The sequence below is a fragment of the Trematomus bernacchii genome, unplaced genomic scaffold, assembly GCF_902827165.1.
Source record: "Trematomus bernacchii unplaced genomic scaffold, fTreBer1.1, whole genome shotgun sequence".
Taxonomy (NCBI): Eukaryota; Metazoa; Chordata; class Actinopteri; order Perciformes; family Nototheniidae; genus Trematomus; species Trematomus bernacchii.
In genome coordinates this window covers 2,945,707-2,959,963 of record NW_022987656.1, presented here as the reverse complement: position 1 = coordinate 2,959,963, position 14,257 = coordinate 2,945,707, and the positions used below count along the sequence as shown (strand labels likewise).

The following is a 14,257-nucleotide window of genomic DNA, read 5'->3' as shown; positions in this document are numbered from 1 at the left end:
TTGGATTTTCACCAGGCTGAGTATGTGAAATGCATACTAAACATCAGCACAAATGCCTGTTGAATATAAACATGAAATGGCTTGATGCTCATGTTATCACCACATGTTTGAGTTCAGATTAGGAGACTTTGGTTTTTATTCTTAAGGCAGTGTGTCAGTAAAGAATTGACAGCCTGTGTGACTGTTCTTTGTTCTCTTTCTCTCCCCTTGCTCTGTCTTCATCCCTGTTGCTAGGAAACCAACGCCATCCATGTGAATGTAGGCGCAGGCTCTTACCTGGAAGTCAACATCCCCATGACTGTCGGAGACAATGGTAAGCGTAACAAAAAAAAACGAGTACACTAAAATGTCACCACGTGTATCAGTTCCCACAATCTTATTTAAATTGCACATTTCAACAACAAGGAAATTCAAATTGCTTCACTAAAAACATTAGAGAATGCATTTAATACAAATGTTTAGGTTCATATTTGTATGTAGTGTCTCTACTTCATGTCTCCATGCTTTAATGTTCAAAAAGCTCTTTATTTTCCTCTTACTGCCTGTGCTGCAGCACCTCTTTTCACCCTCTGTCTGAAACCAGAGCCCAGTCTGCTCTGATTGGTTAGCTGGCCAGCTCTGTGATAAATCAACCACCTTAGAGAGGTCCCGCCCCTTAACCTACCACGTACAATATGTTGGAGCACTAGCCAATAGAAGTGCGAATGTTAAAGAGTGATGTTGCTATGTTACTGAAACAAAGGAGTCCAACATATTAACCATGATAGGCCAAGGGGCAGGACATCTCTAAGTGGTTGACCAATCACAACAAAGCCATTGTATCCAAATTGATTAACAAACACTTCAGACATACCAATGGGAATCATTTGGAGTTAAGTTCCCTCTGATTGGTATTTGCCTATTTACCCATGAGCTATAGTCCCACTAATTAAAATGTACATGTAATCATTTTAACTCCAATCACAGTGTAAACTACCTGGCTGTGAAAAAAGCTCTACACATTGTGCTACATTTTCATTAGGAGGCAATTATTGAAATGTGAACACGGTCAAATTGTAGAAACTACGAAGAATTGTCTTTTTCCGAGTCTCCATTGCTCTTCAATCACTTTAAACCACACACACACTTTCTAAAGTCACTCAACTTTTCTACCCAAGACTCCAGAGTTTGTGTAGTGTAACACTTTCTTCACCTTGTGGCTTAAGGAGCTAAATGTAATTGTGAAGTGTTCCCCCTCTTATACAGTAATACAGACTCAACATCAAGTCAAACCATTTGAAATATAACTCCACAGTCAATCCAGAGTAAAACAGCTGACCTCGGGAGCCATTCAACTTTTTAAATGCCTATAGTTGTGAGGAATGTAAATAATGTATCACACTGAGCTCAAAATAGGGTATCGGTCATCAGTCAGTGATTTTGTCTGTCTGCAGAAATGTAATTTTTGTGCCGGTATATTGCATTATTTGTAAAAGCAGAGCCCTAGCTTTGGGTTTTGAGAATTGATGGCTGTGCTTTTGTGTGCCTCTCCTCGCCCCCAGGCTACTCTCCTACCATCAAAGGGCAGCTGCTGCACGTGGACACCACCAGCAGCATGCAGTACAGGACTCTGCTGGAGGCCGAGATGCTGGCTGTAAGTACAGTTTTAGTAGATTTACTTCTCAATCGACTTTAGTTGAACCCTGACCCACATTCTGCCCAAGATCACTTCAACATGTTAACTGCACAGGGTGGGATCAAACCAATGACCCTTTGATTGGTAGATCATTACAATAGCTGCCCGTTAATGCAAATCCATTTTTATTTTTGTAATCATTTTGTGTGTGCTTGATGTTTCTTATTTCCTTATTTTTACGGTATCATTTCTCTTAGAATGTTAACTCTATGTATGCACGATAATATATCAAAGCAAATTCCTTGTATGTATATCAATCAATACAATTGTGTATATATATATATATAGAGCCCAATATCACAAACTACGCATTTGTCTCAGGGGGCTTTACAGTTTGTACAGCATACAACACCCTCTATCCTAAGACCCTTCCATCGTAAAAGGAACAATTCCCCCCAAAACACCCTAAGATAGATGTTAATGGATTAGAAAAGATAATAACTGCCATAGGAAAAATATGATAATGTGAAAGTATATAATAAAGGATGCAGGACCTACTATGCAATAAACCTGGTTCTGATTAAGCATATACAAAGTGCTCAGCTTCACGTGAAATCGTGTCCTTCATTTCTCTCTTTTACTGCAGTTTCATGTCATAGCCAGCTACCCTCGGGTGTGGAACATGCCTCAGTCGTGGCAGTGTGAGATCGAGGTGTACAAGGCCACCTACCACTTCATCTACGCCCAGAAAAACTTCTTCACAGGTGAGTCCTGCAGCAAACTGCCTCAGCCAATAGGCGCTTTCACACCGCAGTACTTTTCCCACAAAGGTTAATGAGAACTCTTTAGTTCTCATTAACTAAGAGGCGATCGCGTTCACACCGGAATAAGTCCCTGGGGGAGGATTAGGCAAATGAAGCCGCTGACGTCACTTCTTCTTCTTCTGCTTTGGGTTTACTGGCAGGCCGCAAACAACTTCACGGCGTATACTGCCACCCGAAGTCCCCGGCCGGAAGTCCCCGGAGTTGGGGACTGGCTTCAATAGAAGCTGCTGGGACTCCCAGCCTGTGAACGCGCCTAATGACGCTACAGCTTATGCAGCTTTAAGCACTGAGCATTTTGATGGTCAAATGTATCAAATTATAGAGGGAACTGTTATTTTTTAGATGGTTATTTTCACAACTTTTAATTGTGTCCTATATGTACACACAATTACAAGTTATGAAAATAACCATGAAAGAAGAATCAGAATGATTGTAATTCTCTACACAGTATTTGTAAAGAATAAGATTAAACTACTTACTGTACAACTAACACAATGACGAAACAAATAATTAATCAGGTGAATATTTGTTATAACATTCCTGTGGCATGCATGGGAATGAATTACAATGTTTTGTAATTCTAATTTAATATATATTTCTCAAATGTTGGTCTAATAAATTCGCTAATCGGTATCGAGAAAATCCCAAAGTAGATAACCTGGCGTGTGGCAATAGTCAGATACAGTCTAATTAATTTTGGCTATATCTGACAATAAATGCCAATTGTTGGTCGCCAATTAAATCAGTGCATCTCTCCTTGTTTCGCATCTTCAGTCTTCTTTCTTTCTTTTCAGATTTGATCCAGGACTGGGCGAGCGACAGCGCCCCAGACATCTACTCCTTTGTGCCGTACTCCTGGAAGTTCAAGGTGCTTTTCCACCAGTTTGAGATGATCTGGGCGGCAAACCAGCACAACTGGGTGGACTGTTCCACCAAGCAGCAGGAGAATGGTGAGGAAGATGCTCTTCTAGATGCAAAAAAAAAACAGAAAATCAGCATTCATTCATTTCTATCTTAACTAGCTGAATGCAACCCTAACCCAAAAAGAGAATTGGCAGAGTATGTCACTTGTTAGGCGCTTTTACCCAAAGAGACATACATACACTCAATAATGTGGGCAATCCTGACAAGAGCAATTTGGGGTGAAGTGTCTTGCCAAGGACACAACGACATGCTGACTGCAGTGGGGATTGAACCAGATCAGCGCACTACCCCACTCAGCCACATCCTCCCTGTAGATCAATATTTTTACTCGAAACCTGTGTGTATTATCAATGTAATGAGCAGCCGGTGAAAAGAAAGCATGACATATTTCATCTTTAATCAAATACATCATGCAGTACACATTATAAAAGTACAATGAGTAAGACAGAAATGCATTCCCTGTTGGAGGAAGATAAATCTCTTGTTTATACAGTGAGGGGCCTAATGCGTGCAAAGCTCTTATCATCTGCAACATATTTCTGTGACAATGTGCAAACATGTTGACTCGCACCAGAAAACATTGGCTCATTATAGAGACATATGTGGTGAAGATCATTCTGTGCCAATGAAGAAAAGCAGAGGAAAAAGAGACTCGTGTCAGAGTAGAGGCACAAAATACATTTATGAACTCCAAAATGAGCACATTTGTGCTCCATTAACACAATAATTTAACAATTTTTGAAGTAAAATACACTAGGGCTATTGGATTAATTGCAATTAATTTGACTGATAATTGTAATTGTCATTTAATTTTTTGATAGGATCTGTACCAAACAAGGATGTCTTATAAAGTCTGAAGATTACCATTTGTATGCCGGTGCTGCAATAATACATTGTGCTTTCAATCATTGTGCGGTCCTAAAGTACTCAATGTCTCTCCCCTTTGACATATTATCTCATATAATTGACAGGTTTAAATCCAAACGTTATTGAGTGACACACATTGTTTTTCTAGACCTACCCTAATAGACATGTTTAGCATGAGCCTTCACACTAAGGCAAAACATTATAATTGAATTGTAATTTCATTCTTTTTGTATTGTTATTTATTGTTATTTTATTATTTTTTAAATATATTATTTAATCGTTCTGGTTTTATTTAGTCATTTGTTGAGTCCTGCTGGTTTTAAAGGTCCCATGTCATGCTTTTCCGGTTATTACCCGTCCCCTTGTGTGTTATGAAGGTTTTTCTGCATGTAAACGGTCTGCAGAGTCACAAACCCTCAAAGTACACCCTGTAGCGAGTAAAACTCTAACACAGAAAAGACCTGTCTATGCTGCCCCAGAACGCCTCGTTGGAGATTTCTCTTTTTCTTCCTGGGTACAGTGACGTGACCATACCCAAATGGACCAATCCGTGGAGCTCCTCCCACACACACACACACACACACACTCTCTGCGGCAAAACTGTGACGCGCTGGGGGGGGTGTGGGTGCTAGTGGAGCCTTGCAGATGGGGGTGCTGCAGCACCCTCAGCATCCCCTCCTTCCCGCGTCCATTCGCGATGTCTCGCTGTCTCGCAGACCCCACGCAGCAAGCAGGAAATGAACCCAGCTCACACTGTCCGCTCCTTGCAGCAGCGAACCCCGCAACGTCCCGCCAACACGGCACCCAGACCCCACGCAGCATTCTCATCTGTTTGTCCTTACTGGTGTCATTTTCAATGCCATTGTAACACATAATCACTGATGTAACGGTGGTTGACTCATCAGAACAGAGTGGGCGAGCTGACCAATCAGAGCACAGTGGGCTCATAGGGAGGGGGGGGCAGGAGCTCCAACAAGGCGTGTAGGACAGAGAGTGAATACACATACTATACAGAGATGCTGTATGAGAAACCAATGTGAGTTTGGAACATTGAACAATGTAAATCTATTCTAGTATACCTCAACAATGGAATTATGATCAGTAGAAATGGCCGTGACATGGGACCTTTAAGTGGGTTTTTTTCATCACAAATGTATGTGTATATGTATTTTAGTTTTTGTTATGTTTTTTTAAGCATTAGCATTAGCCCTAAGGCAAAAAAATAAAATAAATTCACATCCTGCCATGAAAGTAATCGATGAGTTAATGCCTCTCTAACACCGGACGCTTACAGGATACTTGCACTTTATTAAGTCATGATATATTACAAACTGTATGTACTCAGCTTCATCCCGGTGCATTGCAGACTAATCAACATCATTATTGATCTCCATAGTGTACCTAGCAGCGTGTGGCGAGACGCTCAATATAGACTTCACTTTGGCTTTCAACGAGTTTGTTCCAACCACTTGCAACACCCGCTTCAGCTTACAGGTGAGGCACACTCCCAGTGAACATGATTGGTTCCAAAATGTTTCGTTTTTTTTCTATCCGGAAAAATGATACTACGGATGATGACTGCATATACTGTGTTTTCATACTGATAAGCAGAGGTCGAAGAAGCACTTAAGTTAAAAATATAAATACTACAGTGTAAAATGTAACTCAAATAAAAGTACAAAAGCATCAAAATAAACATATTATTTTATTATATTTATTGGAACATTTTTTTATGTTGTGGCTGGTAAATGTGGGATTTATTTGAATTAATTTGTATTATATATAATATATATTAACCTTTTAATAATTAAGGAAGAGGGTTAGGGCCACAGTTATTACTTTTTACTCAGAATTCAGAATTTAATCTTGATTACAAGTAGCTCAATATTGTACTCAAGGACAGTACTTGAGCAAATGTACGTTATATTCCACCACAGCTGATTTTTGACATCAAGATGTACAGTATTTCTACGGACTCATAGTTGTGAAATCGTTAACTATGTGGGTGTGTATACAATTTATTTGAGAGTAATTGAATTGTTTTTTAAAGCTTTTAATGGTCATATGCCTTGGTATTTATCATCTTTGAACCTACGAACCCTTTAAAACTCTCAGGTCTTCTGCTGCTGGCCTTTTTATCATACTTAAAGCAATACCACGGTTGTGGAACAGCTTCTCAGAGGACCCTGTGTTTTAGACTTTGGTTGGATTTCAGGATCAAAAGACCGATTTAAATTTGATTTGATGATATGATGTGCGTTGCCCTCCTCAGGCCGAGGATACAGACATGCGGCTGTCCCTGCCAGAGTGCCATCCGAGCCGCTGCCCGCTCCTCACCCTGGCCAAAGACTACCAGAACGTTAAGCTTCCCCCAGACATGTTCATGCCGGGGGAACACCACAGCGCCCCCCCTCCCAAACCCAGCAAGTCCCGCTGGAGGAACATCACCCACGCAGAGTGAGTTCAACCTGGGAATTATCTCTGTCAAATTGTGGGCTAACAGCAAGTGCGTTCTCAAAGAGCAGGATGAGTCATCATCGTAACACTGACTCACATCGGGTATAACGGAAATGTTGCAGAGGTAGTAGGTGGTGAGATAAAGTGAATGTACCACTAACCTTCACTTTTTATGTGGTTCAGCAGTTGCTGCCTGAGATTAATAGCCTGTATAATATTATTATTTTATAAGAGGTGTAACCCCTGCCCTTTTCACTACAGCCTTTTTCCATTCAAAGCCTTTATTATGTGAAGGAAATTCAAGACATTACATCCAAAGATGTTAAAGAATTTTAAAACAGTTTTTCAAAATGATTCATCACACGAGCAGTGTGTTTCTCACCAACCATAATGCAACACAACAGCTTAAGGATTTTTCCGGTACTGGTTCTCAATACCCATCCATAAGTAAGGGAGCATTGATCCAGACTGTTAGAACAATCAGAAAACGTATACATCTGGATATTTGTGTAGTTTGAAAAGCCCTCTATGCAGATGACGCATCACTAAATGCGACAAAAACAGAAGCCTAAAAAAAGCTTGTAATGGGTTCAGTAGTAGAGCTTGGCAATACGGCTAAACTCTTCTATTATTGTTCTTCTTCAGATAAATATAACATTTTGTAGTAGAGGAAGTTAGGTAGGATCACAGGTAGCTAGGAAGTGAAATTGTTCGAAGAGATGCTGATTGACCTTTGCTGGTGGGGTAGCGCTATGCATCGTGCAGTCTGTACAGGATGACTCGACATCGATTCAGATCATTTATTATGTATAGCTCAGAGCAAGACTCTACTGATGTAACGCTGTGAGAGGCCCACTTACCCCCCGGGGAGGGGAGGATCGACTCTGTCTGGACCGCTGCACTCAGGCGAAACACATTTACTGTCTCTCGCCTCTACTGTACGTCCTTGAAGAGAACGGTTCATAAAGCGAACGATGGGCTGTAAAATCCACTGTGAAAGGATGATAAACTCAGCGTTATGTCTGTGTACTGAAGAGTGTTTTCTCTTCCTCACACCAGAGCCGGCTGGGTGGATTGTTGGAGTGTACCCAACTTCCTGCTCATCATCGACTACACATGGCACCCCATTTATCCCCAGAAGGCTGACGAGCAACTCAAACAGTCCTGTAAGCTCTCCACCTAAGATCAATATTTGTTGTATGTTCTAAATAATAGAATAATTACTCAATAATAATAAACTACATTATATATTGTAATACTATATATTGTAGTACAATGTGAACATTTTTACTTTATCTTTTTTTATATATGTTAATATCAATATTTTTATTCTATTTGATCTTATTGTGTCTTTTTTGTGTGCACATTCTTACATTCACCTTTTTATGTTTATATAAATATTTTTCTTATTTCTTATATTTCTTTCCTTCTATTCATCTTTTATTTTATTATATTGTAAAATGGATCACCTCACACAACACCAAAGTCCTCCCGGGGATAAATAAAGTATTCTGAATCTGTTTGGTTGAGGCTGAATAAAGCCAACAATGACGAAATGAATGTGGACTGTGGACGAAATGCAACATTTTTCTTTCATTTGAATCCTTCCTCCATCATTTTACTTGTATATCTTAAGCTGTTTTGCATAATGTTGTCTAACTTGCCTGTGGTTTGTTGTGAAGTGTCGGAGATGGAGGAGTCCATGCTGTCAGCCCTGCGTCCCCCAGAGCACACCTCGGTGCACCACAACGCGTCTCCCCGCTTCACCTCCAAGTCTGCCTCCGCCGCCCACAGCAGGATGCCCGCGGAACCCTCGGAGCTCCCCCCCGACAGACTTCACGTAGAGATGGAAATGTCCCCAGATTCTCAAATCATCCTCTACGGGCCTTTGCTCCGGGCACTGATCTCCATCAAGGTACGAATATCCTCTTACTGCTAAAGTGTATAGAGTAATTCCAGATTTGATAGAACACCCCTCCAACTGTCCTTCGTGTTTCTACAGGAAAACTATTTTGGTGAGGACGACATGTACACAGACTTTGAGGAGGCCGTTTCCAGCCCCGTGCTGTCCACCTCCACCTCCTCGGGCCTCGGTTGGTCTCCCCTGGGAATGGAGGACAGCGAACATAAGGAAAACTCAAACATCCATCCCTTAGACCTGCGCCCCTGGGACATCACCGTGCTCATCAACCTCTACAAAGTCCACGGCCGACTGCCAATGGTAAAACTGATGACTGCCAATAGCTTGGTTTGGAAAGAGACAGAGCTACGTGAAACATTTTAGCAAATGGGCTTTTAGCAGAGATTATGAAGTCTGACAAAAAGATGGAAATGTATACTGAGGAGCGTTTGAGACATGGAAACAAATGATTGTACACAGGAGAAAAAGAAAAGTGTCAAGATACTATAGGCAAAAAAGAAGAAAGAATATGACCAAAAAAAGTGCTATTAACAATAATGATATATACTCAGAATAACAAGAAAATTGCTTAAAAAGTTATATATATTTTTAAGTGATAATTATGATGAGTGCTATTTTATTTATATTTTTATTTTTGTTTGTAATGGGGGTTCCTGGGTCCAACTCGCAGTGAGGGAGTAGCAATCCAACATTACATTCGGAGCAATTTAAGCAAAGTGTTAAACACATGTTTTTTCTTGGCTTGCATGGAATTTTCTTTTAAATGTATCCCTGCCAGCCGTGCTTTTTGAGTTGAGGTGTTTATGTTTACGAAAACAATCTTGATGCACATATTTTCTTACTTTTTTTTACCCGGTGCCTTACAGCACTGCAGCAGCGAGGGTCCCGAAGGTCCATCTGGCTTCTTGGAGCGGCTGTGTTTTGAGATGAAGAAGGGTTATAAGGAGACGATGCTTCAGCTGCTCCTGTCTCCCATTCACATCTTCGTCAGTGACAACTACCAGGTCAGAAACGCAGATACATGTGTGCCTGATGTGATGTGCTGCTTATTGTGGCTCCATATTTGTCATTGTCCTGATTTAAATTGAATCTTTTGGGAAATGCCTTTTTGTTAAGAAGCACAAAAATTGTTTTTGCAATTAAAAGTCATATGTTGGCTCCTCCATTCATGTTTAAATTGAAAAGGTTAGGCAAGAGCGCATAATCCAGTTTAGGAGTACTAGCTTGAAGGTACAGTACTATGTAAGTTATTTTACATATATTTATTACTTTGTGTTGCCAGTGTGTGAACAGATTGTAACTCAATTTAAAGACGTTCCTACATTTCTGTGTTTCCTTAACATGTATGTGAGGTTATTTGCTGACTAACGTTAGCTAGCTTGTTGGCTATCATTATTGCTAGCCAGAAAACATGATTCATACTGCTTACTTATTGATTATGACAAGCGGTGTCAAATTTAGCCAATAACAAATGCAGACCAGATGAAAGCAAAGGTGAAAAACTAACAATGGCTAACTGTGACGTAAGCTAGGATAAGGTTAGCCGGCTAACTGTAAACCAAGCTAAGCTAAGCTTTGCCAACTAGCTTTAACTTAGCCGCCAGGATCTGGCGTAAATTGCTTCATAACGTAAGCTGATGCAGTAATTTGCTAACTCCAAGCTATTAAGTATCATGAAGCACATTCCAATATTCAAACATTACGGATAGTAACAATATTTAAAATATAATATGTAATTTGGATTTTATGTAACATACTGTTTTGGCCAATGCCCAGGATGCTCACTCGCGCCACATACCTTGAGCATGTACACGAACTTGAGCAAATGCAAGAGCAACAGGAAGCTGTCTACAGTTCACTTAATTGCGCCCGTACAATTATTGCAAGGGTTTTCTATAAATGTAACATATTACCTTTTCAATGATGTGGCACATCAGATGTGTGAAAACAATGATAACACAACAACCAGTCTCTAATATGGCTACTGAAGGGTGACTCAGGCTTTATAAAACACTGTGAATAAAGCTTTCAAGTAAGAGTTGCATAATGTAAAACATGCTTTTCACCAACCACATCTTTGCATAAGCACCTGCATATTGTATAACCACACAAGATTTCTAAGCTTTAGCCACGAGTTGGGATTAGGGAAAGATATTCTCTCTGAGCAGCAAATAGAATCCAACAATTAATGTGTAGCTCTCATCTCTCCGGCAGTGAGATGGGAAAAGCACTTTTCTATGGCACATGTTCGGATATTAAGCAAAAGAGTGGTGCAGGAATGAGTCCCAAACCGGGAAACTAGCATTTTGGCACTTCCTGGCTCCCTAGTCTCAAAGTCAATGGTAGATTCGAGATTTCATTTTCTTCTACGACACAACATACAGTATGTCAGTAAATGCCCTACTGGTTAACATCTGAAGCTTTGACTACTAAACCAAACACACCAAACGCGAGTCTGGCGTTAACTTAGCGGTGTTGACGCGTCATGCTACCGCCATGTTTTTATGTTACAGCCTAATGTTAGCTTTTTCTTCGGGGGATTGCATTTATGCTTTAGAAATTATAAACGTGGTGATTATCCTGCTGGAAAAAACATTTAAGTGTCAAATACATGTGTTTGCCTCAGATTGTTTTTCTGCAATATTCCAAAATCCTAAGAAATCTTTTTTTTGTTGATGGATCCCTTGCAATGCTAACTTGATACAAAAGTACGTCATCACTAGACCACTCTATTAATTGTACCATAGCTAAAGATTGCTCAGTTCAGTTTCTGCTGGTTTCCCCCTACCTTACAAGGAAGGGATGTAATAAACATGTTTGTGTGTGTTTAATCCACAGCGCCCTACAGCGGACGGGGTGTTGAGGGACGGCCACCTGAGTCTGTCTGGCCTGCAGATGAGGGCCCACGCCATGTTCTCCGCTCAGGGCCTCTCCATGAGCAGTGATACGCTGGAGTACGCCTGGCTCATCGACATGCAGGCGGGGGGGCTCACCGGCAGGGTCACTCTTCCACAGGTGTGTGTGTGTGTGTGTTATTACGTAAAATAGTTATTTGTAACGCTTAAGGGATAAATCTGTGCAGCTTTAGATTATTATTATTACATCATGGGGTCAGATGTGGGGGAGGGAATGTGTGAATGTGGTAAGCTGTCTTGAATGAAGCTCCTATTTAATACAATCAAACCTTTCTGAATTTAAATCACTCATTGTTTTGAGTGTAAAAATCAAATGCAAAGTACGGCAGAATGCAATACGAGTACCGGAGGATGGTCTCATAACGGTCAAAACATTTAGTATGGAAACACTGGACACATCTCACACTCGATGATCGCTTTCTTGGCTACGTTACAGAAATTACGCATCCATCTGCGATTACTGTTGCTCCGGTTAACGCAGCACTGTGCAAATAAAATGTCAACTTTAGGTAACAAACCACTATACTGGTGTCATTAAAAGGCCCCCCATTTTTTGATAGGGTTAATTGCTAGTTGCTGTTAATTGCTATCTGTTAGCTAGTTATCTCAATTCAAGATTCAAGATTCAGCTAACTAGCCACCTTAGCATTTTAGCTCTAGCAAGTCCTCAGCAACCATCATCTCTCCCGTTGAGAGCACAGCAGCTCTGTGCATTTTGAGACATTACCCTGTTGAAATTCACGCACTGCATAGAGGTTTACAGTGCACAGCATGGCAGTGTACTAAGGGAAGTATCCACATTTAGATATAATATGGCAATAGTGTTTTACTGTTATAGCTTGTGCTGGTGTTTCATTTGATTGATTTTTATTCTGTGTATTTGACCTAGAAGTACATTTATTTATTGATTGTTTTGAAGTTCTAATGTCTCTGTGTGTTCTTGTGATTATTAGGTGGCGAGTATGATAGAGTGGGGTGAGACCTTCCTCTTCCATGGGGTGTCCCGAGAGTTCCAACTAGAACAACCCAAGCCCTCTGTCATCTGCCAGCACGGCGTCGACCGCCGCATCTGCGATGCCAAGGTACACACAGGCAGTAAAAGATAAAATACTGCACACACACTGAGCCTCATTACTCCCATTTTCAATGTATCTGCTGTAGCTGTCTCACATCGGTTTGAACTAGTTGGCATGAATCCCAATCTTGAAGCCACTAAATGAGCTCATTACGGCTAAAGGCATTTTTGGTGAGATTTGAACGTTTGTCAGAGCCGTCCAGTGTGAAGGGAAATGTGCAAATGACACCAGATAATAAAAGGAGACCACTGTGAACTTTTGTCTAACGATGCATGACTTGCACACGCAGCTAGAGAAACTGCCTGTAGCCACAGCCTCCAACACAGAAACTATTGATGTACTCGCATAGCATACCATAAATAACTTTGAAAGAAAACAAGTCCGTTTCACAAAATGTCTTGTTTGTATGCGAATACTAACAAGGGTATTTTTAAAATCTCTGCCCGAGAGCCCTCATTAGTGTCTGACAAGCGAGCTGCTGTGGCTACAGGCTATGTATCGCTATGTAAAGCACAGCCAGACTAAATTAAAGATAGCTTCCCTGCAACCATCGAAAGTTTTCTGGTCCTAAATTATGGTTGTCTTTCAGCTGAGCTGTCTACCCGGGCACTGTCGCACATCAGAGGAGCTGAAGTACACCATGACCCGACTGGCCATGGATGGGGTCGACCTCTTCGTCGTGGAGCATGGCTGTGCTGCCAATGTCAAGGTAATTAGCACCGACTGTTTATAAATTGTGAATAAGGTAAAGATATATTTTGACCTAACCTAATGGTTATGAAACTTTGACTCATTGAAATCCATGTACATATTTCATATTTGGTATGTATCAAGTTTTCTTTCCTGCTTCCCAGACGGCTAACGTTCGCGTAGCTAACTGCAACCTGCACAACCAAGCAGTGGGAGAAGGCATCAGTGCCGTGGTGCAGGACGTGAACATCCGGCAGTACATCGAGCAGCAGCAGCACAGCGAGGCCGCCCGGCTGCAGACAGCTGGCCCGGGTCAAGGTCTGGGTCAGCCATTAGGTCTGGGCCAGCCCCCCCTGCTGCGGCGCTCTGTCTGGCTGGAGGCGGGTTCGGTCAACCTGAACCTCATCACAGCAGACATCGCCCTGGCCGCTGACCACTCGGCCAAATGTGAAGTCCAGAGGCATTTTCTGGAGCTTCATGATGCACAGACCAAAAGGTAGAAAAAACAAAGTTGTGCTTGGTATGTCTGCATGACTGGACAAAGTCTTTATATACTTCAGCTCCCCCTTCTCCTCCTCTCCTCAGACTCTGGTTCCTTTGGCCAGAAGATGCCAGCATTCGCAACAAGCGTGGCAGGAACCGCTGCGGCTGTCTCGGAGGCTGCCGGTTCTTCGGAGGTACCAACATGGGCCTGGACTTCTTCAAGCTTGAAGAGCTGACGCCGTCCTCCTCATCTGCGTTCGGCTCTTCCAGCACGGAGCAGGACATGTCTTACGGCCAGTCTTTGCTACAGCCAGGGGAGTGGATTATTACCAAGGAAACACCCAAAGTGGATGGTATGCACATGCAATATATATCTATACACATTTCCTCACATAAAGTGGGGCAGGGATGATGTATTGTTGTAGGCTGACCCGGAAGTTCCTCCTTCGAAGGGCTCCTACGACGAAAAGTTATGAGATTTTTTT

At 41.5% G+C, this 14,257-nt stretch overlaps 1 protein-coding gene across 1 annotated transcript in view; it reads left to right on the top strand.

Annotated features, from left to right (window-relative positions):
* kiaa1109 (KIAA1109 ortholog) overlaps nucleotides 1–14,257 on the top strand; it is a 131,797-nt gene that overhangs the window by 19,148 nt on the left and 98,392 nt on the right. The window contains 15 exon segments of the mRNA XM_034135314.1: nucleotides 235–313; nucleotides 1,542–1,633; nucleotides 2,262–2,379; nucleotides 3,234–3,389; nucleotides 5,627–5,724; nucleotides 6,503–6,687; nucleotides 7,747–7,853; nucleotides 8,370–8,602; nucleotides 8,690–8,908; nucleotides 9,475–9,612; nucleotides 11,447–11,623; nucleotides 12,477–12,605; nucleotides 13,189–13,308; nucleotides 13,454–13,785; nucleotides 13,875–14,125. Of these exon segments, the coding sequence (XP_033991205.1) occupies nucleotides 235–313; nucleotides 1,542–1,633; nucleotides 2,262–2,379; nucleotides 3,234–3,389; nucleotides 5,627–5,724; nucleotides 6,503–6,687; nucleotides 7,747–7,853; nucleotides 8,370–8,602; nucleotides 8,690–8,908; nucleotides 9,475–9,612; nucleotides 11,447–11,623; nucleotides 12,477–12,605; nucleotides 13,189–13,308; nucleotides 13,454–13,785; nucleotides 13,875–14,125 (2,434 nt within the window).